The sequence below is a fragment of the Heloderma suspectum genome, chromosome 2 (genome assembly GCF_057233095.1).
Source record: "Heloderma suspectum isolate Gila_16-S chromosome 2, 16-S_ref, whole genome shotgun sequence".
NCBI lineage: Eukaryota > Metazoa > Chordata > Lepidosauria > Squamata > Helodermatidae > Heloderma > Heloderma suspectum.
In genome coordinates this window covers 191,650,859-191,676,744 of record NC_139459.1, presented here as the reverse complement: position 1 = coordinate 191,676,744, position 25,886 = coordinate 191,650,859, and the positions used below count along the sequence as shown (strand labels likewise).

At 44.3% G+C, this 25,886-nt stretch overlaps 2 protein-coding genes and 2 non-coding genes across 15 annotated transcripts in view; all 4 read left to right on the top strand.

Annotated features, from left to right (window-relative positions):
- Positions 1–3,942: 3,942 nt before the first annotated feature.
- Positions 3,943–17,898, top strand: KANSL2 (KAT8 regulatory NSL complex subunit 2). Of its 11 annotated transcripts, none has more exons than XR_014788139.1 (11): positions 3,943–3,979; positions 4,903–5,161; positions 7,501–7,679; positions 8,762–8,876; positions 10,153–10,316; positions 11,304–11,470; positions 11,919–12,015; positions 13,002–13,153; positions 13,908–14,006; positions 15,940–16,179; positions 17,113–17,898. XR_014788139.1 is itself a non-coding variant. In XM_084836980.1 (11 exons), the coding sequence occupies exons 4-11, from the start codon at positions 7,556–7,558 to the stop codon at positions 17,209–17,211; spliced, it is 1,260 nt and encodes a 419-aa protein (XP_084693106.1). In that variant the 5' UTR covers positions 3,943–3,979; positions 4,903–5,161; positions 6,335–6,416; positions 7,501–7,555; the 3' UTR covers positions 17,212–17,898. The 11 variants fall into 11 exon arrangements, 8 of the variants coding, with proteins under 8 accessions (XP_084693106.1, XP_084693100.1, XP_084693099.1 ...); XR_014788138.1 differs by having other exon boundaries at positions 13,002–13,255; XM_084836980.1 differs by lacking the exon at positions 13,908–14,006 and adding an exon at positions 6,335–6,416 and having other exon boundaries at positions 13,002–13,255.
- On the top strand, positions 12,089–12,224 carry LOC146353661 (small nucleolar RNA SNORA2/SNORA34 family). The gene has a single exon (XR_014788706.1). It is a non-coding gene; the product is annotated as a small nucleolar RNA SNORA2/SNORA34 family (small nucleolar RNA).
- On the top strand, positions 16,819–16,952 carry LOC146353660 (small nucleolar RNA SNORA2/SNORA34 family). The gene has a single exon (XR_014788707.1). It is a non-coding gene; the product is annotated as a small nucleolar RNA SNORA2/SNORA34 family (small nucleolar RNA).
- A 5,987-nt stretch (positions 17,899–23,885) lies between the features above and the next one.
- Positions 23,886–25,886, top strand: part of NCKAP5L (NCK associated protein 5 like) — a 51,294-nt gene continuing 49,293 nt past the window's right edge. For both annotated transcript variants that reach the window (XM_084836957.1, XM_084836960.1), the window contains exon 1: positions 23,886–23,967. The gene's annotated coding sequence lies outside the window, so the exon portion shown is untranslated. The remainder of the gene's footprint in view (positions 23,968–25,886) is intronic.

The following is a 25,886-nucleotide window of genomic DNA, read 5'->3' as shown; positions in this document are numbered from 1 at the left end:
GATGTTTTCAGATGATCCCATGTCAATTTCTGCCTGCAATTCATTCCTGCTGTTGCTGCACAATGTGTTTCATTTCAGTGGCGCATGCTGGAGTTCTTGTATAAGTCTCATTGAAATGAATGGCAGCTACACAGGAATAATGCCTGCTGAATTGTGCCCATTACCTTTTTAACTTGGGTGTTCTACTAGAATACCATTGCCTCATGCAATTGGATGGCCTAGGAATGCAATGGTATTTCCTGGGTTTTCAAAAGTTCTGTTTGGAACCTAATGTTCAATGGCCCATTATTTGCATATAGTATGGATAATTGGCTGCATACATCTTTGGATTTGATGTATTCAATATTTTGTTGGTTTACAAATACTGGGCATTTAAGAAATAAGCTATGTAAACAGGAACAAAAGTGCTGAGTTTTTTTTCTTGGTAACCTCAATTATAGTACATTAAGTGGAAGCAAGTTCTATGCATATAGTTGGAGCCTGCTTCCATGTATATTTTGAAATGAGCTATTGCCAGGGCTATTGACAGACCTAAATTTAAAAAAAAAAATCCATGTCCAGGCAATCCAGGTTGTGCACCAAGGAAGTGCCTGTATATATTATACAAACTGAGTAAATTTGCATAATTTATCATTGCAGAATTCTCGTTTCGCTAGTCATGAGGCTGGGCAATGAGCTATGTAATATACTGAAACCCCCCTCCATGACCACTAGAAATCTTACTCAGCCAGCCCTGGCTTCTTTGTTCTCTGCTGGTGTTACTCATGTATTTTGGAAACCAAAGGGGCTTAGAAATGTTATTAATGAAAGCTTAGATTTCCTGGAAGCCGAATTTTGTGCCTAGTAACACACTTTGTTTTTTCTCCATGTTGAATTGTAGTATACACAGGTCTAGTTAATTTTTCACACATTGTTCTAAAATCTGTAGGTTGATTTGGTTCAGAACACACTTATTATAAACAGGCATCCTAAATGCTGGTACTATGTAAAACAGGGGTGGGGAATGTAGGCCACGAACATCTAGAGGGCCACACAACTCCTGTCATCACTTACTCTTCGCTATGCTGGACAGGGCTGATGGGAGTTGCAATCCAACAGCATCACAAGTGTTGTATGACTGATGTAAAACATCCATGGAAGGTCATTGTATTATGGACTGCAAATTCCATAACACCTCTGATTTAGAGCATAATCCTATACTCAGGATTCACTGCCTGAGAGTCTTTAGGACATGGTTGATGCCTTGCCATGCTGGCAGATCCTGTGTTTCAACTCCACCCACAAAGATAGCTGCTGAAATGGGTAGAGGTATAGGGGAAGAGCACATGCCAAATCCTGTATCCCTTCATTTCATCACTACACCCATGTCAAGAGCAGAACTTTATACCAGCCCCAGGCCTGGTACAAGAAATTTCCTTCCTCCTGATTTCAGGAGGGCAGGGTGAGGGATCAGAATAGCCGCCCCACCTACATTGGCGTGGCAGAACATAGAATATGGTTAACTCAACACACAATCACAGCACACCATCACTAGTATATAAACCCCACACAAGGAAACAAGTTTGTATAATAAGAGTATGTGGCTGTATCTCTGGCCTCAGTTTCTGCACACATGGAAGTCACAGGGTGGGAGAGAACTTTGGTGATGCCTACCTGAAGAAAAGGCACTTTGCAAAAGGTTTGCCTCCTGTATTGTGAACATTTTTCTACCTTAGGAATGCAGGCACAAACCTGCAGTAGCAACTTCCACTTCAATAACATGAAGGGGATGGGCACTGTACTCAGTTTTCTTATCTTCACAAACACTGTTCAGGGCCTAGGTGCTCCAGCTGCTGCCTATTTCTGCAGCAGAAATCCTCTGTGTCTACAAGCCAATTCTTCCACAGGTACAGGCTCCATCCCATGTCCTGTTTCATGCAGGGAGGACTATTCCCTGACAAGCAGCAGTGACCAGGAGGCTCCTGGCTGTTCCCAGGTGACTTCTTATAGGCAGGCTCCTGTATCCTTGCAAGTACTATGATACAGAGTTATGCAATCTGCTCTATACAGGCCGGGGGGGGGGGAGGGGGCTTCCCTTGGGACTAGTCTGGAAACTGCAGCTAGTGCAGAATCTGGCAGGCGGGTTGCTGAGTGGGGCAGTCTACCACTAGCATGTTACACCTTTGCTTAGATAACACATGCTAGCAATATGTTACTGGGCCAGGTTCAAGTTGGTATTATTGACCTATAAGGCTCTGAACAACTTGGGACCAGGCTATCTAAGGGAGCACCTCCCAAATCAACCTACCCATTCATTGAGATCTGCAGATCAGGGCCTTCTGGTTCTTCCATCACTTGCCCATATACATCTGATGGCAACTAGGGAGAGGGCCTTTTCTGTTGTGGCACTCCTGCCTTTGGAATTTCCTCACCCCTGCACGCTACACGCACTACAGCAGGTGCCTACCTTGATGGTGTTTCAGCACCTCTTAAATTCATTTAACAGTTTGCCCAGGCATTTGCTGATTTTAATACCTAGCTTAGTAGACTTTGTTTTTATTGTGGCTTTGTATTTTGTTTCCATTGTTTTAATGAATTTTGTACACCACCCTGTGATTTGGCAACAGTGTTATATAAACAACATAGTAGTACTTGCTTCTGCGTAACTGTATAGAAGTGGGTTGCAAACTTAGGGTAGCCACATGCATCACCAAAAAAGAGCACACAGGTTTGCTTAAATTTTGCATATGCTAATTTATATGTATGGATGCAAACTTTGAAATAATTATAATTTAAACAGCAGTACTTCTCAACTGTGTCCTGGTGACCTGAACGTATACTCAATCTGCTGTTTAGGTGCTAAGTGTTGATGGGCAACTTCAAAGCCCCTACTCTTCCTTCTTATGGTTCTTTTAACTTCAAACAAAACTTGTACTGGATGGCCCTTCAAATAGAGGATGTCTTCTGTAAAGGCTAGGCAGATTTTGTGTGGATCCTCTTTGGCATAATGTCCATAGTAACTTCATAGTGCAGAACAGCTTCTCCCCTCCTACCCATGTACACCATCTTCAACTGTCCATTTGCTACAGCGGTTCAAAAAGGGTGGTGCTTCTGTGATGTCAAGCTAAATGCCACGACCTCTACATTATTATTATCATCATCTTGTACAGGACAAGGACCAGCACCACTACACTTTCTATATTTGTAGATAATGGTTTCCCCTCCCACTACAGGTGTGTTTATGTTTTACCTAGAATTGTCAGGCTACTATTTGTATTTCATTGCTATTTGATCTTACCGTTTACAGTTTTAATCTCTCTGTGTGTGTATGTGTGAGTGCATGTGCAGAGAGAGAGAGAGAGAGCGCTTGCCAATTGAAGATGACAGTTCATGCATCTGATGGACTCTAGTCCATGACCGTAACAAATCTTTTAAGGTCTTCCAAGACGGTTGTTTTGAGGAGTGCGTTTGTAAAATGCACGAAGGACAGGGGCGGCCATCCACTCACATGCAAGTATGAAAAGGGAAGATGTTTGTGTTAATTGGGCCACGAGATGGGTTTTAAAATGGGGGGGATTCATGAGGGGACAGCTTCCCATCCCTCTAGATGCGGCTGAATGTGAACTGCGCCCCCGCTCCCACCGCGGTCACAGTAGTCTGCAGAGACCGGCTGCTCCCGACCTCGAACGTCGTCGTACTGAAACGCAACGCAAGACTGCCACTTAACCTCGAACCCCGTCTTCATGCGCGGGTGGAATAATACCCCGACCCTCCCTGAGCGACAGCTGTGGTAGCAAATAAAGAGGGGTTTATTCCTACCGACCCCGACCCATCGTTACCTTCGCGGGGAGACTGGCAGGACGCACCGCCGTCTTCCCACGCCCACACGCTCGAATGACACATCCTTTGGCCAATCCCATCCTCGCTTTTGTCGTCCTCGGATTGGCTGGCGATGGCGAGCTTGAGGCCTTGGTGAGAGAACTTGAGCGCGAGGAAGAAGGTAAGATGGCGGCCGCGGGAATGACTAAGGTGAGGTGAGCCGCGCCCCCCCGCTACAACTTCTCTTGTCCTATCGCTTTCTCGGGGAGCGCGGAACTGTTCTGCGCTGTCGCTCGCGGGCAGACGGTGGGAAAAGGGCCGTTGGGAAGGGGGCGTCGTTGAAGCGCGCGCCGTGGAGGCCGGAGCTTGGGTGGCTGCGGCGTGGTCGGAATTTTCTAGCTGTGAGGGAGGCTGCGACCGCGTGTTTGGGTGGGTGAAGCCCCTCGACGGCGGGTGGGATAAGGAGGGGAGGGGGTTTCTTTCCAAAGGGGCTGATCTCTTTAAGGGCAAAGGTGTGCGCGCGCGCGTGTATATGAGGCACAGCCGTAGATAAACTTCTCCGTCTCCCGCTTGGTGTTTCCTGCGCCCTGTTGCAAAGGCTCTTTCTCCACCCAAACGCCCCCATATCATTTCGTTGCCCCCAACTACAAAGGGAAAGGAGCCTGGTCTAATAGCGGAACACAACGAGTAGGAGGAAAATGGCGGGGGCGAGGGAAAGAAGGGAGGTGAGGTTACGTTTCATACTGTTTCAAGAACTCTGACCAAAACTATGGAGTTCTGGCGCTTGCGAGCCGTTTATGTGTTCTGTTTTGCGAGGTGGGGGAATTCTTCTTCGTGGGCCCAGAAAATCTGGGCATTGGATAAAGCTGGGAAAGGGTTCAGGTGGAAATTTGGGGTGGGCGAGTACTAGTTCTAAGTTGGGGGAGATCAAGGTATAAAGCTTTCTGGATAGGGTGGAAGAGAAATAGACCTGTACATGACGTGGAAATGAAGATTGCCCCCATTCTCTTTAAATGTATTTAAGGTCTTGGCGGCAGGACGTGGTTTTTTTTTTTAACTTGTGTTAACTCTGTGCTGTATGTATTAATAGAATGTTCTTTGTAGACATTGGGATGAACAGAATTCGCATCCATGTTTTGCCTTCAAGTCGGGGGCGACTCACCCCCGTGCCAAGGCCACAAGAGGCCTTGTTGTGTGCCTTTGCGCACCGTCCATGCTCTCAGCCTCGTTTGGAGGGACACGAGTTCTGCATTAAGCACATCCTTGAAGACAGGAATGCACCCTTCAAGCAGTGCAGCTACGTTTCCACTAAGAATGGCAAGAGATGCCCAAATGCAGCTCCCAAACCTGAGAAGAAGGATGGGTATGTGTTCTGCATGCTTATGTTATCTCTGGAGACTGAGTAATGTCTAATTTTCTCTCATTCTGAGGTTGTGAAGAGGATGGCAACATACAAAATGAGTCTAATGCAAACAGTAGAATATTATAAAGTGTAGAATAGTGGTGGGATATTTAGGGGGTTCATTGGTCAATTGACACGCACGCGCACACACAGTTGATTGACCCTCAGCAGTTGTTCCATGACCTGTAGCCTGTAGCAGAAGAAACTTAAAGGATGCTGGAGTGGTAGAGTTGGCGCCCCCAAGAAGTTCCATTCCCCTCTTCTTTTTTTCTTCCTAATAGTTCTCACCTTGGAGTTGTTCTGCCTACATTGTGAGTTAATTGGGTGGGGACAGTTAAGTACAAGAATCAAAGTATATATATAAATTGTGTGTAAGTATGCATAAGTGAATTTTGAGTGCTGCTTACTGTCCAGTGAAAATTGACAATGTTGCCTCATTCAGAGTATAGGATTGGAAACGTTTTAACATAATACCCTAACAACTGAAAGTCTGCTTGCTTCCAGAAGATACTCAGTCTCAAATTAAGTTAACTCTTTTGTTGAATTGTTAAGAATATAGCTAGAACAAATTAAGTACATCTCTGAAAAGACATGTGGTCCTAGAGGGAAGAGAATAAGAAATGCATAGCCAGGCAGTAGACACCCCAGTTAATGGGAGTGAGATGGGGTGAATGGTAATGAGAATCGGTATAATATCCTATGAAGAACTGGGCTTGAGGAGAAGGTTATGGTGCCCCAGAGCAATGGTATGTATCAGAAGGAGCAGAAGCAGCCCTGATATAATTAATTATCTTATTTATTTATAAGCTACTTTGAGGACCCATCTGGATTGAAAGATGGAAAAGAAAAACAACTTCTAAAATGTCACAATTTCCATTGTGTTCATAGTATTGGTGCAGTGTTCTGATAGGAGGGTATGGGCTTTGTAGCCTAGTTGATCTGGATATATTTCCCCCACTAGACCAGTAATCCCCAAATGGTGTACAGTGAAAGAACTGCTAATGTACTTGGAGAAATACATTTAAATAAAGGATCCTGTAATCCCCAAAGTAGTCATTCTCCCCCAGCCCCCTCCATTTTGCCCGCCGGCATACCTACAAGAAAGAAACTGGAATTTTTCACTTCTATTTTCAGTAAACTGCAGTTAGTCATGATATCCAAGCTTAGACAAAGACCTGGTTCAGACGGTACTAACAACCCACAGTTTAAACAAATGGTGAGTTGTGGTGAATGAGCAGGAGTGAGCAAGTGTGCTGGCTCCCAACCGCTTTCCCACCCACTGCAATAAACGGCTGTTCTTTTCTGATATGAGACCTTGAGTGAGTCGACAGCTTTGTACAAAATTCTTAACCCAGAATTTTTCCAAATACTGGCTTAGTGTTCACAATTAAGCGTGCTCATGTATACTGTCTGATCACTCCTACTTAGCTCCTCCTGCAAGCAGGGAGTGGCTATAGCTAACAGGGTGGAAAAGCTTTATCTTCTGAACTGGGGCTTCTGCTCTAACAAGCCAGAATTTGAAGCCAGGGTCTAAAGCTGGCTTCAAGATCCAGGCTTCTTAGAGGAGCCACAGGCCAGCGTCTAGGTTTGGATGTAAATCTAAGCTTTTCTGCCCTGGTAAAGTCCTGGTTGGCTTAGCAACTCCTGCTTGCTGAAGGAACCAAGCAGGAACAATCCTGTAGTGTGCATGAGCACACAACATTTGCGTGAATGTGGCATGTCTCATACTCTATTTGTCTCTTCTGTTTTGCTTGTAGCAAAATCTTGTGCCTTCACATTAAAGATAACTTGATGCTGTGAATGAAGAAAGCTGGTCACATGCTTGAAAAGGGTCCGATCTAATTTTTCTTTGTCTCTCCAAAACACAACTTCTAGATATGTTGTCAAGACTACAATGTCCTAGATATTCAGGGAGAAAAATGAAAAAGTCTGTTTCTTTGTTTCATATAGGGGATAGGTGTGTGTGTACACTATCTGAAAGCTTGCATCTGCAGAAGCAATGTTTTTTACAGTATCGCTTTGAAATCACTAGCCTCCCTTTTAGAAGTGGCTTCGTTATATACTTCAGTGCTTTGTTGCTTCATTATTATATGATTTAATACATGTTCTGTATTTGACTGTAAATCATTCAGTATTTGATTGTAAATGACTTGCCTGCTCTTAAAAATCAGTGTAGTAGTAGGTTTTATATTTATTTTTCACTCCATTTTTTTTTTTTTTTTAAGAAAGCGGAATTGTTTTCATTGTTAGGTATTTTTGAGTCCATAAAATTCTGGGGTCTGTTCTGCCTCTCTATCTAGGGTATCATTCTGTGCTGAACATGCTCGCAGAAATGCCTTAGCACTGCAGGCTCAGATGAAGAAGTCCAATCCTAGCCCTGTGCGAGAGTCTCTCCTCTGCCAACTGAGCTCCTATGCCAAGACAGAGCTGGGTTCCCAGACTGCAGAGAGTAGCCGCAGTGAAGCTAGCCGGATACTGGGTAAGTGGAATAGGCAATAATGGCATCTTGGGCAAACTGTTTATTCTAGCCATTAAAGTAGGATGTGAAGGATGCAATTTGTATTGCCCTGTTACATCTCAATAAAAAAAAACTCATTTTGTGGCTGAAAAGCAGGAGCCTAGAAAATGCTAGACTTCGTTCAGTGGTGCTTTATATATACTGTTCCATGCACTTGTGTTTCCCATTACTACTTTTAATAATATGTTAGGCAAAATGTCAGATGGCATTTCAGTATTCTGAGCCATTTTAAAAATGCATACCATTGAAAATCACCAATTTGTATATTGGCAAAGAGCAACAACTTGATAGATTCAAAAATTGGCTCATCATATGGCAACATTTAAGATATTTTGGGCTACATATTGGCCATTTTACTTTAGCTTGTCTTGCAAATCCTTCATATGTATTTCACACAATTTCAAGTGTTGCTGTAGAGAAGTTAGGTTTACAGTTGCCAATATAAAACTCATGGGCCCCAGGCACAGGTTTTTTAGGGGATCCCAAAAATACAATTTCCTGAATACCCTGCATCAGTGTATAATATCATGGAGTGCCCTATATCCACTGATGTATCTTGCCTCAAGCCCAGCTCTTGTGTACTTCAGACCGCTTCTGTAAAACATGTATTTTGTATTTTTACCTTGGGTGGTGTTTGCATGGATCTACTGAAAATGATTACGTTGAGGCGAGTGTCGCTTCCTGCTGCTGCTGTCATTGTCAGTTATATTTTAATGCATAATTTGTGTTTAAATAGGCAGTTTACAAATATTCCTTCGTAGCTTCTGTTGGGGTGGGCTCAGGTCAGCATGTGAAAGTATATATTCGGTCAGACAAGTCTTGTGAGATTTGTCTCCTTTGATAGCTTTGAACTAAATGGTGGTTTTTGTTTGCAACATGAAGCTTGGTTATATATTATTTTCCTTCCTGGTTGGTTAGAAAGATTATTCCCTGTTTGGTTTGTGTTCTTGAGACCATGCTAAAAATTGTTTTCTGATACAAGATTTAGATCCTCAACACACTTTTCTCCAAATAACAAATACAGTGGGTTTCTTTCCCTCCAGATGAGGACAGCTGGAGTGATGGGGAGCAGGAGCCTCTTACTGTGGATCAGACGTGGAGAGGGGATCCTGACAGTGAAGCAGATAGCATTGACAGTGACCAAGAGGACCCCCTGAAGTGAGTCATGTGAATAGTTATGCTCATCTGAATTGCTGCTACAGGATGATGCACATTAGGAATTAACTTTCAAGAGGCACTGAACTTTTCTCTCAACAACTACTGAAGCTTTCAGTTTAGAATTTTATCCCAATGTAAGCCACCTTTCAGGGGGAAAGGTAATGGTGTTGGTATGACGTACCATGTAAGACAGTGATTGAATGATGTGAGGGTTAAGGCAGCCACCTGCCTCAGAAACAGATGTAATCATTTTACCCAAATGTGATCTTGGTTAGCAGTTCTGTTTTTAGAGGTCACAAAATACGCCTTGGGATTACTTTATCTGCTGGACCATTCATGCCTATACACTCCCATGTGTATTTATGAAAGCATTCTTTTCTATGTGCTGATGCCAGATTATAAACCTCTAAAATCAAATTTGTTGCTTGACCTATCCCAACTGCTTGGGGCAGATCAGAGCTTTTATGAAAGGAATGTTAGCCCTTAGCCCCTACCCCCAACCTCCTGTGACTACAAACAGCAGCCCCCCAAAAGCCTCAGAATGCTTCCAAAGAGGGTCTGGCTTTAGAATGTCTTCAGTGGTATTCCAGTTATGCAACAATCTTTGATGCAGTCTTGCTATCAGAACCAAGCACACAGATTATATAGCAAGGAAGATGCTATTGATTGTTTTCAGATTATATGGGGAAGAGGTGATTCTTGGGTATTTTGGGCTCAGGTTTTCAGCGCATCACGTATGTGTGGAATGCTGCTGTTTAGTAAGTGCAGTTATTGTGCTAGTTGAGTAATGTGCAGCCAGTCTTTATTGAGAGGCTGCCTGTCACATTCTGTATTAGCTGAAAGTTGTGAATTTTAAGGGAAGGCCCATGTAGAGTGCAGTAATGATGGTGGTCATTTCATATATTGCCTCCCCCTTTTATAGTATATGAAAATATTCCTGACAGCTATTGCTGCCTATAGTAATGAGTCTGAGCACCCCAAGTACTGTGAGGCATAGTTGTAGCCTATTGGACTCTTTGAAGTACCCATGAAAATCCATTGTGTTCTTTGGGTTGAAGTTTGCCAGGCTAGCACCCTCTGTTCTCAAAGGTTCAGAGGAAATGCTGCAGACACTCACTGTTGAAGGTCACAGGTCTACCTGATTGACTGCTTTGCTTTTAAATCGCTTCCTTTTGCTACCTGACACTACTTTAGCTGGCTCTTCGATGTTAATGAATAGAGAGGATAAGCTGTGCATCAGATTGCTTACTTACTGAATTTGCTCCTGTTTGTGCAGACATGCTGGAGTGTACACTGCTGAGGAAGTGGCATTGATCATGCGAGAGAAATTGATCCGTCTGCAGTCTCTGTATATTGATCAGTTCAAGCGGCTTCAACACCTCCTGAAAGAGAAAAAACGCCGATACCTGCACAGCCGCAAGGTGGAACATGAAGCCATAGGTAAATGGCCACAGTTACACATTTAGATAGTTCAGGAGTGCAGCACAGAGGCTTGGCTAAAGCTAATTTGAAATTAATTAGGGCAGCCATCTGAAAGCAATTTAGCAATAGCAATAATGCTTAGTGCTTGGAGAGGACTGTTTATGTAAGTATGTTCTAATTTCTTTCTTGTTAATATTTGCTGAAATGGTACTTAAGTAAGCTTCAAATTAATTAGGAATTTGCTAAACCCTAGTTTGGAATATTGCGCACCATCTGTCCCTAAAGGTAGGAGAGCTGCATTATAGCCACAAGCATGGAACACACTTCAGACACAATATGAATTTGGAAACCTGGTGTGAGCATCAAGGGAGAGGTGGATTGCTACTATGACCAACTAATGGTCTACCATTTCCTGAATTTTGTAAGAAGAAGAGTATTTTATTTGCTTAAAATACCACAGTTGACTGCCCCATAGGACCAGCTGACTAACTTTTCTTCCACTATTTCAAAACTTAATTTCCTGTCAGCTAGCACAAACCAGTCTCACAGCTTTTTACATTAGTTGGTTCAAGCCAACTGTTTTGGAATGCATGCTCTGTAAATGTGGCTCAAAGCCTTGTATGGGATGGTGTATACGCAGGGAAAGACCCCAAGGTTCCTCTACTGTAGCCTGATTCTTTCTACTGATCTCTTTTTAAAAATTGTGTGAAGCATTATATTGATTCTCATAGTGGGAAATTATCCATTTCTACAAAAGTCTACCACTTTCCGCTAGATAGCGGATCTGCACAGGCTCACAATTTTGTGTGCATTTTGTGTTTTATGTAATACCTCATCTGAGTTGAGGACCAAGAGGTGGAAGTACTGAGCTGAAGTAAAAATTCATTTTCTCAAAAGATGTTCAATAAAATGACAGAGGTGCTCTGTTTTTGGTCATCTGGGATTTGCAACAGGCACGGTAGTACCTTGAGTCTGTCTTGAGGTTGCTTCCTTGGTGTCTTCCAGGTAGCAGCCTCCTGACAGGCCCAGAGGGACTTCTGGCTAAAGAACGTGAAAACCTGAAGCGGCTGAAATACTTGAGGCGATATCGGCAGCGCTATGGTGTGGAGGCTCTTCTACACCGGCAGTTGAAGGAACGCAGAATGCTGGCCACTGAGGGTGCTGCCCAGCAGGTACTTGCGTCAGGCTGCACTTCTGTACCCGCTTGGCTCAGTGGAGGTAGAAATTGTAGGCTTAGCTGCTTTCCTCCATGAAGGCAAGGCAGGGACATAAAAATAAAGTGGCTCTGAGATGTTGAAGATTTTCAGATAAGAACATATTTTGTGCCATGTACAAAATCAAAATAAAACAAAACTAGCATTTGAGGTAACAGTCGACTTGGGACAGTAAATACCTTCATGGCTAAGCAGTACTTCGTTTACCCTGACTTTATCCTGGCAATTTATTTTATCAGCTCAACCTCTTATATGATTATGAGGACATGCAGGAAGAGATGTTGCAATGAGTGTGTGAGAGTGTGAGAGAGAGAACTTCTGAATGGAATAATCCGTTCCAGTAAAGCAATAGCTTTTCCAGCAACAGCCTGGAAAATCATCTTGTGCTTTGATCTGTCTTCTTCAGGCACATACCACTCGTTCCAGCCAGAGGTGTTTGGCCTTTGTGGATGATGTTCGGTGTTCCAATCAGTCTCTCCCAATGACAAGACACTGCCTTACTCGTATCCTTTTACCCTCTTAGTTGTTTGTATTCTGGCAGTCTGACCAGTTGAGTAACTTCTGTTCCTATTTTTCTTGGCCCTGAATCAAGGCTAGTGGCTTGCTGTAGCCTCTGGTTTCAAACAGGAGCCCAAAGAAGTGTCTTCCTGTGGTCTGTTGGCTGTTCCATAGCTTCGGATTGGAACAGTCAATTCAGTTGGAAGCAACAACCATACCTCAAGAAAGCTACAATAAAGCCACAGCCTGAAATAAGGCCAAATAGTTTGATCCTTTCAGAACCCCATGTGTGGATGCTTATGAACAGAGGGCTGTTCTGCAGTGCTTTGTGTCCCTTTTTTTTTTTTTTCGCAAACCAGTGTTGAGTCTTCCATGATTTATAACTTTACCATGGTATTTATTAGTCAGATGCTTGTCTTAGCTAGGCGAATCCATGGGTGGCACTTAACAGTCCTGTTAGACTTACATAAAGCCAAGAGCATATTATTCTAGTGCCTTCTTCCTGCATATATTCAGCTGTTTTGGCTTGCTGACAACTGATTACTAATTGTGATATATAAAAGAAAATGTGTCCAGTAGAAATGCAAGCCCTGTGTGGAGTTTGTAAACTTGTTTTTCCTTTGAGATTAAAGTCTGGCACTGTTCCTATAGTATGGGACTATATTCCTACAATAAATTTAAACTCTTCTGGGTTATTTGTGTACAGACTAAGCTAGTGCCCATGGAGTTAAGATTTGTACCTTCGTGTTTTCTTCTTTAAAGAATTACTCTAGAAGAATTTTAAAAGAAAATGAAAATAAGTAGAAAAGTTGTCCTCTGACATTTTATATCTCATGTGTTCCTCCCTGCAAAGTTTTCACTGTTTTAAAATCCCAGGTTTATTGACTTGCTAAAAATCTACTTTTAACATTTTCTGTTAATATTCATGTTTTGGGAGGGCTGACCTTGCCTTTTTGCAAATCTTGCCTGTTTCCTTTGACTACATCTTCAGATATTTGCCAGGACACCAATCAGCTTCTCTTTAAGCTGTGCCAAGGGTCAGAAGAAGCACCTTGCAGCAAGCCAGTGCCTGTAAGCCTCTCTGAAGATCCCTGCTGCCCACTCCATCTCCAACTACCGCCTCAGATGTATGTTCCTGAACAGGTACTGTCTGTTCCCGAGGAGCTGGAAGCTGCTTCCACGGATCTGTACTTGAGCGCAGCTGAACTCCGGCCCACAGAGAGCTTGCCGCTGGAGTTCAGTGATGTAAGTGTATTGTAATGCAGCACCTGCCCATGACACTTCAGAAGGCACAGTGACCTCTAAGCTGGGTACTTCAGTAATGACATGGGTTGAAGCTACATGTAAAAGAGTGAGGGGGAAAATGCTGATAAATTAAAAGCAGTAATGTAGGAAAAGCTGAGAAGCAGGCACCCTGGGTTGGGAGAACATGATTGACATTTGGTTAAAGAACTAAGTGTTCAAAATGTGTAGAACAGTGTTCGTGGGACTGTCCCTTGAAAATGTAGGTGACTAATACAATGACTGAACTAGTAATGTTTCTAGGGGACCTACATAAACTTGGTACATAAACTAAGACACAGACCCCACCCTCATGCTTAGTCTAAATCAGGGGTAGGCAACATGGTGCCCTCCAGATGTTTTGGACCACTGCTCCCATCAGCCCCAGCCAGCATGACCAATGGTCAGGGATTATGGGAGTTGCAGCCCAAAACATCTTGAGGGCACCAGGTTGCTTACCCGTGTCCAAATAATAGACTAGACCAGGGGTGGGCAACATGCAGCCCCCACTGCTCCTCAAATTCAGCATGTTCTTGGTTCTTTTAAACGCCATCTGTAGTCCTATAGAGCACCAAAAGAGTCAAAATTACCTTGTTCTTTATTTTTTCGGCACCAGCAAGGCAGGTGTCCCTGGGGGCGGGATGGAGAGACAACAGAAGGGGAGTGGAATAGAAACACAGACGTGCGCGATCAATTACAATGGTAGAATGAAGAGGTGAGTTTTTAATCGGGCATTTAAAGACCCTAACAAAAGCAGCCAGACAGTTGCAAGGAGGTAAAGAATTCCCATGGAAAGAAGCAGTGCCTGCATGTTGAAGTGGGTTACTTCTGGGAGATTTGTACTATGTACTGCTTCTGGGTGTATAGTTGCGTTCCAGGTGATTTCCCTTAGGAATAGAATTGTAAGATTTTTGGTGCCTATTTGGAGCACGTGCTCCTTGTTTTAGTGCATGACAATAAATTGATTACCTAACATGTGCCCTGCCCCTACTGTGACTCTGAAGTGAAATAATTTTGACTCTTAGAGGTATCTTGTTGGGGAAGGCTAGAACTCAGGAATTAGATTGGACCTCTCGTAAAGGCATCCTTGAAAAGATCAGACCATTAACATATGTGTTTAGAAGCCTTAAAAAAAAACAAACAGCTTTTTCCTTCTATCCCATTAAGGATGCACGGAGGTTATAATCATTAGATTACTAGGGTGGCCTACATCTATGCTAGGTCTCTGTATTTTAAAATCCTTCATTTAAAATGTCCCTATATTATGGACATCTGTAAACACTGTTAATGGGAGATATTTTGAGCTGCCAGTCCATACCACTTCGCCCCACCCTGTAATGCATGTCTTGCTGTAGAGATAGTGTCAAAGGTCTGCGACATAGTTCTGCAAGAACTATTGGGCATAACAAGTACTGAGCATATTACTTTCTCAAATATAACTTGTTCTGACATCTGAGCACTGAGATGATGGCTTTAGAGTGTGGTTGCAAATAGGGAACCATGCACTAGCGGAATGGACTGCTACTGCAACAGAAATTAGTGATTTTTTGAACAAAATAGGAAACAAGTGGCAACACTCGTTTCTGAAGTGAGGTAGGTTAGCAGAGCTCACATAAGGGACCTCCACGGACCTGTCCCATTCTGGAAATGAGCGTTTCCTCTAATCTCCAGGTTTATTTTATGAACTGGTAGCTCCTGTTGCACTAGTGGAGGTGCAGCAGCAGTATAGGATACTGCCCACTGTTTCCGAGTTGTGATGTGTATTAAGAGCTTCTGCATGGGCCCTTTAATAGCTTTTCCAAGAGGAATTTTGAGGCTTAATCCGGGATATTTTCTGGGTTACATTGGATTCCAACTAAGAAGTCCTGGGCAGTTTTGTACAAGGCCTGACGGCAGATATACCATTGTCTGACTGTTTCAAATAAAAGCACAAATCTCCCTTGGCAGAAGAGTTGTGTGTAGTCTAGATGCAGAAATCTTCTCATGGAGTTCACATTTTTGGTGCAGAGTTATTCTGTTATGAGTTAGAATTCTGTCAGTAGAGTCAACTGGAGTCTGTATGCTTCCATGGTCTTTTCTTACTTAACTGACTGTTCTGGAGTTGCAAGTATCGCCTTCCGGTGCCCACCCCTACTCTTATTTTGGAAGGAAACCAGAGGACTGCTGTTTGCGATACCATGTTCCCTACCCATAAAATATCAATTGCATCTCCCTTTCTTAAAAAAACCAAACATCAGCATGGTATAGGGTTTGTACAGGATGAGAGAATTGCCAAGGAATCCATCATAGTATCTTGATAGTCTAAATTTAATCATAAGCATTCCTTGTTTGGTCCAAGTATTAGTTAGTCCCTGATTATCCAGTCCAGCTATATTCATTTGGTATCTGTCTTTCCCTGCAAAGGAGGCAGGTGGGTATCATTTCAGCATTCCAGATGAAATGAAATCTAGTTGAATGGTTCAAAAGCAGACTATGTGTTGCTTTTAATGGAAAGGGATGTCAATCTGACACTTTTTTGGTGCATGCTGATTTTGCTTGTCCCCTTAGAAGAAGTTGAAATATTGTTAGGAGTTGGTTGGGAGGAAAAAATGGAGCTCATCCTACTCTGCCAATTGTCAAACAGGATTCTTTGGATTTCTCTTTGATAGGATTTAGATGTTGTTGGGGATGGCATGCAATGCCCCCCTTCTCCCCTGCTCTCTGATCCTTCTACTGCTCTTGAGAACCAGTTAAACAAAAATGTTGCTGATGCCCCCATAAATGTGCGTTCAAGTGAAGAGTCAGCTCAGCAAGGACTTCTGAACCAGGCGGCACAGCCAGGCAGAGGGGGCTATTCCAGACAAACTGCATCGCTTGCCTCCGAGTTGCCGCAAGAGCTACCATCACAGGTACTGAGCTGGGCTTGGAGGACCCCTCCAGAGCAGGAGGAGTGGATCCTTTTCACGAGCACATTGAGGGTGTAGTTTGCTGGCTAAGGACTGTCTCTGCTAGAGTCCAATGAGGTTGCCTGTTCTATATAGATTTATTTAAATCCAGCCAGCCTTCGCATGTGCACAGACCAGCCACAAAGGAAGAGGTAACCCATGCTTGTTTGTCAAGGGGATTAGCCATCTGCTCACTGTATGTGTTGGGGGAGGATTGAGATGAGGACCCCCCCCCCCATAACAACATTGCACAGCTGCCTGGAGCATTAATGTGGGGTGGGTGGGGGAGGGTTAGGACCTGGCAGGTGGGTGGGGGCCTGTTAATGTGAATTTCCAGAGTTATAATTGGGAAACATTCTCAGCTTTTTTCTGTCAATGTTTCCTTACCTGCTTTATTCATTGGCTTGCTACATTCTGAATATATGTCTAATCTTATAGAAGTTATCACACACCTGTTTTTCCTCTCTGTACTTCTTCCTTCTCTTCTGCTTTCTAAAGAAGACTGTGCTTTGCTCCCCTGCCTGCTGAAATGGAAACTTTTTAGTACTATTTCAAATTCTTACCAACTAAGAACCCAAACTGATATACTGCCAACCTGTTCTGCAGGCCCTGATTGAAGGCTAATGGCTTGCTGTAGCCATTGGTTTCAAGCAGGTGCCCAGAGGAAATTTTTCCATTGTCTGTTGGCTGTTTTGAATTCCAGAATGGAATGGCCAATTCACTGGGGAGTAACATCCAACAAAGGGAGAGGGGAAAACCCTTTAGACTGTATCTGACCCAAACATAAGACTATGGAGTTGCAATATTGGATGTTCTTTGCACATGACCACACTCTGTTCTGTGTTTGTGAAAAGCACTAGTGTACAATTGTAACTCTACCTTCTCTGTCTCTACTAGAATATACAGCATCTTGTGACGAGTGGGTCTGGGCTGGAGGACAGTAAAAAGGAAGAACCTGCAACTAATGGGAATTCAGAACCACCCCATATTTGCTGATAGAACTCATAACAGATGGAGGTCCACCTGGCTGATGAAGCAACTGCTACTCTTGAACTCCTCACTCTTTGTTTTTTTCAATCTCCCTATTAAATCTTTCCAGATCAGTGAAATGTCTGTCTGGAAGGCCATGTGGCAGACAGGTTTTGGATGCTATTCCATTGGCCGCCCACAGATCTTGTTCAGTGATTGCCTTTTACATTTTAAAAAAACCCAAGGTGGTATCTAATGTAAATTCAGAGCAAGCATGAGAGACTTGATGTTTAATTAATACAAACACTGGGAGATTGTGACCAGTTTATATTCATAGTCACAATATTAGGCTTGGATAAGAGAAAATGGCTTGGAGTATTTTCTATAGTTTGGGCTGTTGGGCATATGTATAAAGTCATGGGCTTGTCCATGATAAAGGTAGAGCTTTTAATTAGCTGTACTGTACACTAGCTTGTTTATGTCTGATCGTGCAAAGGCGGCACGGCTCTGTTTCTCCCTTTGTTTTCTCTGGCACTGAAGTCTATAAACAGATTCCCACCTGTAGCTTTAACTTGTGTACAGACCCTAATGTAGCATAAAAATAAAAGGACATTGGATAAAGTTTATAGCTTGCTATTCTAACTATGTGACTTTAATTGGTTCCCTTTTCAAACTCTCAAGAGAAAATAAACTGTAAAGCCAATTTTAAAAAAATGTCCTTTGGCCACCTCAGTAGGTAGATAGAAGGAAGAGAGCAACCAGAACTTGCCTTGGCCTGGTACTGCTTCAAAGTAGCAGGGGCAAAGTGCTATAACTTCTTTATTCATACTTGGTGCAGTGACATCATTGCTTAAAGCAGGAGTGCAGGACTTCTTGGGTGGGGGGCTGAATTGACCCCCACTCTCATCCAGCGTCACTGGGCATGCCCTGCCCATTTGCCTTTCTTCCTCCCACCGCTGGCTGAGAGTCCCCAGGTTTGCACAGTACATACCATCCCCATGAGACATAACATCAGAGATGGATGTTCTCCAGGGAGCAGGATTTCTCCAGGGGGCAGGGCTTCGAGGCCAAGATTCACCCCCTGAAGGTACAGAAGGAGGCTCCACAGGCCGGAGGTGGAACCTTTGTAGGCTGGAAATTCTGCATCCCTGGCTTAAAGATTTGATGGAAGTTTAAAACCCTGACCCCTGGTGCCGTTTTACCTCCACCAGGGTAAGATAGTTTCCTGAAGACTAAGTGCGACTTGTTCTTGGAAGAGATGCTGCACAAAAAAGGATAAATTGGGATGATTGCTGGACAGTCATAACTATTAATGGAAACCTGACTGTCCCCAAGTGACTTGAGAACATACTGCTAGAGCACTGAATGTGGGGGGGGGGGGGTGTCAACAACTGTGATAAATGACTTCTCTCAGGGTTGTGGAATGTTGATCATGTGCTCCTGAGCTGTCCAAGCCCTGCAGCATCCAGGAGAAACATGTTAATTTAACTTATTTTTATTATGCCCAATATTGGCAGCAACAGAATTTAGTTTGGGGAGAATACTCATAGAAGATCAATACGTTCCCCCCAGGAGAGGCATATTCTGACTTCTTACTCTACATCCTTATGCCGAGTAACATATATTTGTTTGTTCCTCTGCTTTCAAATAGGAGTATGTGAAACAGTTTGGTGGGAAGCGTTTCTTTGCCTTTTCACAAATGCCCATATGCTTTGAAGTAAACTTCCTGTCTGGAACTAACAGAGGGCTTCTCCTTAGTAGCATCCTCAATACCTTTGAGACTGGCTCTACCATTCATTAGCATGTGGCTCTGACACCTACAGGTTGAAACTTTGGAGTGTGGTGGTGTAGGGGACACACCAATCATTTAAAAAAACTCTGGGTCTGGAGTGAGAGAAGCAGGAGGGATCTCTCATATTTCTATAAGCTGGTTTGCATATGTAGACAAGCATCCTCAAGCTCTTGAGAGCAAGTTTGCCGGTTGCATACTCTAAGCTTTTTACTACAAGATCCACCAACCAGAGCCTGGTGTAAAAGACATACTTTTCATAAAGAATTCTGAGCCCAGGAATTTGTTTTGACTACCAGAACTGTACTTACAGTCCTTCCATGCAAAAAATCCACTAGCCCAAGCGTTCTTCATTTCAGCATTATAATTTAAGGTGTGTGTGGTGGGGGGTATTTCATAGTTGCTGCTTTTAAACAATTGGGAGTTGGAAATCCTCACTGATCTACTGCAAATCACCCAGAGATCTACCTTCTACACACCCCTCCTCTAGAGTAGGAGCTAGCCATCATTTTTGGCAAGTCTGCTACAAATCAAATCCAGAAGTATGACACAGTACCAATATAGTATTCACTGCGATATATTTGCAGTCCCTGCACTTTACAATCTGGGGAGGTTTTATATTTTGCTGAGTGAGATGCAGGTAGTAGCATAGCCCTAGAAAGGTAGTTGGGAAAGTAGGGGAAATATACCATATAGCCACATTCTCATGTGCTCCTGTCTGGGAATGCCCAAAGTGTATTGGAGCCATGCCGTAGTTGATCTCCCATGAGGTTCTTGCAATTTCCATGGGAACTAAAAATAAGATTTGAGGAAGGGTTTCTAAGACTAAAAACTAGAGGGTGTATACAACTCAAAATTATACAAACTACCAACATAACTAGGATTCTGGTACTCTGGTCCAGTCCATGTTTTGACATGTATCTTGCTTTCTCCCTTCTTTTTCTCACTTCATTCAAAGAAAGAGAGAAGGGGTGGTCATGCATCTCAAGTCACTATTAGGAAAATGCAATATGGCTACATCACATTGTTGCGGTAATGCTGCAGTGTTGTGGCATGTTCCTCCTGAGAAATGTATGCTGCTATGATGGCTCGGGAGGGAGGGAGGCGGTTGCAGTAATAGGCTGAATATCCTGAAATGTGAACACATGACAACTTGGTTTTGTTTGTTTTTTGCTATAGTGACATGCATCTCTCCAACTGTTACACTGGGGCTACAGCTGGCACTTGTTTAGGGCTTTGTTCCTCCCCCCCCCCCCCCGTAAAAGTGCTGCCTTTTCTACTAAGGAAATTACCAAGCTGAAGCCAAAGTATTTACAAGGCTCTTGTGCTTATATTGGATCTCTACTGCAGCTGTTTCACTTCAGTTTCCCTGCTAGGGATCTTTTGATTAAAACATGCATTTGGCCATTTTCTGATGTGTGCTTCATAAAGCTTACATGATGAAAGATGTGCAAACATTGGAAAGAAAGCCAGTTACTATTTTAATTCACTAGATCTTGCCCTCCTCCCAGAACTGAACAGAACAAAAGGAATTGTGAACTCCAGATTTACTAATTTACTCCCATCTTTATTTGTGGACCAGTTAGTACAGGAGTAAACCCTTTGCCAAGTTGAAATAAGTGGGAATTGTGATCTAGAGACTGTTTCAAGTGACCCTTACCATCTCACATTCTTATAAGTGGTATGAATTAACTAATATTTTCAGGAAATACTAGACTAGTCATGTTTCACTGGGGGGGTATATTAAAGGGCTGGCTGAGGAATGTTTGCGTCTCTTACCTATGGGTACTTAAAGGAAATCAACCCTGACTGCTTATTGGAAGGTCAGATACTGAAGCTGAAGCTCAAATATTTTGGCCACCTAATGCAAAGAGAAAAGCCCCTGATGCTGGGAAAGATTGAAGGCAACAGGAGAAGGGGACGGCAGAGGATGAGATGGCTAGATAGCATCACAGATGCAATGAATATGAACTTGAGCACACTCCGGGAGAGAGCAGAGGACAGGAAGGCCTGGCTTGCTATGGTCCATGGGGTCACGAAGAGTCGGACATGACTTAACGACTGAACAACAACAACTTTTCAAAGTCATAGTCCTTCTGTTAGAAGAAATGTAACATGCTTTAGTTATATCTAGGTGCAGCTTGGTGGTCATTTAAAAAAAACTTAAGAAAACAATTTCAGGAGGACCTGAAGAAACACAACAGTATTCTAACTGGTGAAGTATGACAGTTCTTATATTAAGGTTACAGAATCATGGTCTCCTCAAGTTTACTTTTAGTAGAACAAAAGCAGGCCTGGCTTTCATTATCATAAGGTCTACGGAGCTGCCCTGAACAGATAGGCCTTACAAGTGACACCAGTCTCTCGTGGGGGAGATAACATCCATTCTCTCAAGTCCTTACTAACAAGGCTTTGCATAAGCCTTAAGAACACTGAGGGTGTGCAGGAAAGGAAAAATAATTGCAAGATTCTTAAATGGTGTGGCAATGATTGACAAACCTAGTACGTCTGACAAGAAAGCTGTTAGTGGGTCCAAAGAATAGATAAGTGGGAGTTTGCCAATTCAGGAATAGAGGCTATAAAGCTACATCCTCTCTTTCCATACAAGTTTGGTAGGTATACCAACCTTTCAGAGTACAGGCATGGACAGTAGGATGTGATGGGTTATTTAAAAGCTAATGGAGTTAGCATTATTTGTAGCTTTCTCAGAAAATAGAATTGTAGTGAGAAGAAACCCAGTACTGAGCTCTTACTGTCTGGCTACTGTTACCTTAATTTATGGAGGGATATGAATTGCAAAAGCAGCTGAGCAGTTTCCTTTGTTGTTCTATGGGCATTACAATAGCCTCCAGCAGTTGCAGGCACATCTAAAAAACAGGAGCATATAATGAGCATCATGGGGAAGTGTGGCAGGGATGATGGAGAGCTTTAAAAGATAGGTTTAAGGTGGGGATGTTCCTGACACTTAACAGGTTCCTTGATGATCTCATCGCCCTGGGCCAGGGAGCATGCAGTAATTCTTGTTCTCCCTTTTATAGCGGCTGCTGTTTTGCCAGCTGCTGTATTTGAATTCAATGAGCAGGGTTGAACCAGCCTTTGCAGCTGTACCCTTTAACAATGGCCTGATGTGTAGGGATTAAGTGATAATGATTATCTTCATACTATAAGAATGTACTTTGTTTTCATAAATGGCACACTTTACTTTGCAGCTCAAAACTTGTGTTAAAGACCTGAGAACAGCTTAGCCCTTTCTTCTACTGGCCACTTCATTAAATGAGGGAGGTTAACCAACATACTGGCACTTTGTGACTCTCAAGACTGTGCGGAGTACCTCAAGGAGAGACTTCTGGTTGTGCTGCAGCTTTTCCTCAGAGGAAGCAATCTACTGATTGCAGCCAGCAGGCCCAAGACCCACCCTCTCTATGGGCAGGAAGGCCCCAACAGCAATGGAAATCATTGGACCCTTTCCATGTTCTTTGCTGCACAGTACCTTTTGGAGCTGGTCATGGTTTACAGACTAAATTTGTCACAGATGTTGAAGTTCAGAACTATGGCCTGCTGTGTGTGTGTGTGCGTGCGTGCACGCACACACACACACACACACACACATATACACAATCTCTGTGTGTATTGAAATTTATATCCTGCCTTGGGCCTCAGAAGAGCCCTCAGAGTAGCTAACAAGATAAACACTTTATTCCATTGTTTTTATCATATGAAAACAAGTAGGCCCCAAATCATCCAAAAGACAGCAGCACTGGCCATTCTCAATACAGCTAACATTTTTCAACTAAGGAGTGGTCAGAACAAAGTAGCTTTCATTAGCCTCCTAAGAGGCAGTGCAGAACAGATCTGTTGCGTCTCCTTGAGAACAGATTTCCACTATGAGGATGTTATTACCATTGTGCTAGCCAACCTGGCACCAAACAATGCCAGTATTAGGAGCAAGGTTCCGCTAATGAACTTGATGGATCCACACTTAGTCATGCTTAGAGCAGACTCATTGAAATCAATCCAGTCCAAAGGGTCTGCAAGGCGCTTTGAATTTTTTTTTTGCATAGCACAGAACATCTTAAGCAGCACACACAGTTCTGAGGAAAGCTACATGCCTATGCTGCGCATAGGACACTAAGAGTACCAAGCACCAGGTCTCAAGAATCAACTTCCAATTTCTTTGTCCCCCCTGTCATTAAGGCTCAGTGCTCCAGTGACTTACTACAGCAGTAGTAGCTGCAGTATGGGAGGATTGTGGACTTCAAAGGACTAGGGTGTTTTGGACTTCAACTGCCATCAGCCAGCTAGTGTGGCCAATGGGCTTGGAATGCTGGGAGTAGTAGTCCAAAACATCTGGCGGGCACCCGGTTGGGGAAAGCTGCACCAGCGGGAAATAGTTTCAGGAGCACGACGGTAAATAGCACAGCTCATGGGCAGAGTTATTGGGGAGATGGGGATTTCAATGGGGCCACCACCCTAGTATGCACCAGGGTTTTGTTCTGATCTGCAGGGAGCAGGGAAGTGACTGCTCCGGGCACGACGTGTGGAGAGAGGGGAAGAGAGATTAGGAGCCGTTTAGAAAAGAGAGGTGAACTCATTCCTTGCCTGTTCCTTAAAGAGTGCCCTCCCCCTCCCCCTTTTTGCAAGCGATCCAAACTCAGCGGCCACGGCGGCGGCTTCCCTGGGGCTGCTCGCTCGCACTAACCAGGCACAGAGCGAGCTGCGCTCAGCCGAGGAGGACCGCTCCTAAACGAGAAACATCCGGCGCCCAGCGAGCTTGGACCACGCGCCCATTGGCTGCCGCGGGTCAGGATGAAGGGAGGAGGAGTCGCGCCGCCTTACGGTCATGACATCACCGGCTTCTGAAGTGGTCTTGGGAGACGGGAGCGACCGCGGGGAGCTTCGCTGCAGCCGCCGCCCCGGGGAATGGAGTCGCGGGGCGAGGGGCTTTCGGGGCGATCTCGGCTGTGATGACAGCGTCCTCTGCTGCCGGCACCGGGGTGAGTCCGCAGTCGCCCTTCCCTCGCACGTAGTGCTGGCGATCGATGTGTCTTTGCAGAGCTGTCGCTCCCGCTCTCACAGGCCACCGGGGTGGGCTTGGAGGGGGAAAGGTTGCAGGCCGGAATGCAGCGCCCGTGGGTGGCTGCGCGGAGGAGGAGATAGCGACTTGCACACCGTGATCTCCCCTCTGACGGCAGTGGAAAGCCCCGGGGGCCCCTTCGGCAAACGAAGGCCTGTGTCTAAATCTCTGGTTCAGCGGCGGCCGAGTGACTTTGGCACTTTGGTGCTAGAATGGCTTCCGCTGAAAGGCTCGGGATCCCTCTCATCCGGAGGAGCCCAGTCGACCCAGCCAGAACGTATCCAATGGGGAGGGGGAGACTGAACCGAGTCCGTACTGATCACGTCGAAGGGTGTCTTGTAGTGCGATCCTTGGCATGCCTCCTCAGAAGTAAGCCCTGTTGAGTCTTTACTCCTCGGTAAGTGCCTCGGATTGCAGCCTCAAGCTGGTTTGGGTTGCGTAAATGACCCGAGAGAAAAGCTTCCGGATGTCGTGCCAGCAGTGCAGCGGAGGCACCCCCACCTCCAATGCGGAGAGATGTACACCCAAAAAGTCCTCGCATCTGCAGCACCCCGTCTTCCAGGGGTGGGCAGAACATAGATCTGACTCTACTCTGGTAGGTCCCTGGGTGATTTGCAGTAGATGGGCAGAGATTTCTGACTGCCAATTCTTGAACAATAGCAGCAATGCAATGACTCTTTCCCTCCTGCCCTGAATTATGTTGCCAAAACGAAGAAAGCTTGCTTGGGGTAACAGGAGTGGATTTGTGTGTGGAAGCAAAAACGGTGAGTTCCGTTCAATTCTAGTACTCAAAAACAAGGCCCTGGGCGCCAAATTCTTTCATTTGCACCAGGCTCCGATTGATGGATTTCGGAGGGTTCAGTAAACAAAAAACCCCAAACCAAAGCAGACCTTCTAAGCCTGAAATCTGTCCACCCTTTTTTATCGTTCCCTCTGCAAAAGCATCTTGGTCAGGGCTCTTTTTGGAAATCCCCGGAGCCACAGCGTATCTTTACAGTTAGCTGGGGGTTTTGTCCCATGTCAGATTACGCATTAAGAAAGCAAACCCCAACCACCACCACCCCAACAAACCCCTCCAACATGATCTCCATGGCTTCTCTTGACCAGACCAGAGCAAAGCGAAATCCTGCAGCAGCAGCACGCAAACCTTGCATGGCAACGGTTTAAAGTGCCAACTCTATGCAGCATGTATACTTGGGGAGTAAGTCCCATCAAGTTCAGTAGGGTTTACTTCTGAGTAGGCGTGCATAGAATATTGCAGGCGTAATCACTGGGTAGTATCCAATGTTACTCTTACATAGAGTAGACCGACTGAAAGGAATGAGACTGATGTTAGTCCTAAGTTAAATCCTATTCATTTCAGTGGGTCTATTCTATGTAGGACTAACAATGGATACTACCTCTGGTATATCCACCAGTTGGGGAGGAAGCCCTATTGCACTTGGAGGAGCTTCTGAGTAAACAGGCAGAAAACCGAATCCACTACTGTTCCCCACCACAGGCCCCTCTGTTTCAGATTATGGATCCAGTATCTGCCCCACCTCCTCCTTTCCAGTCCCAAACTCTCTGCGTTATACATGCATGAACTGACAGATTCCTGTCCTCTATCTCTTTTTCCTTCGTAAATGACTTCTAGGAGGTAGTTTGGCTCCAGGATCAGAGATACACCGGGAGTGCAGCTGCCTTAGCCAGACAGGCTATGCTGTTATAAAGCACCCAACAGAGTTTTCTTTTTCTACATGCTGCTTTATAATATGGAGGAGCATCTGCCCTTTTACCGCTGTTCTGCAGGCCTGCCTGAAATAATCAGCTGGCAGCCTAGAACACAGAGGGGAACAA

What these genes read in the sequence shown, in the direction of transcription:
- KANSL2 (XM_084836973.1), top strand. Translation starts at nt 4,911, where the DNA reads ATGAACAGAATTCGCATCCATGTTTTGCCTTCAAGTCGGGGGCGACTC. An exon ending in TGAAGCTAGCCGGATACTGG is followed by an intron (nt 7,680 to 8,761) that starts GTAAGTGGAATA and finishes CTTTCCCTCCAG; the next exon opens with ATGAGGACAGCTGGAGTGAT. An exon ending in GACAAGACACTGCCTTACTC is followed by an intron (nt 12,016 to 13,001) that starts GTATCCTTTTAC and finishes CTACATCTTCAG; the next exon opens with ATATTTGCCAGGACACCAAT.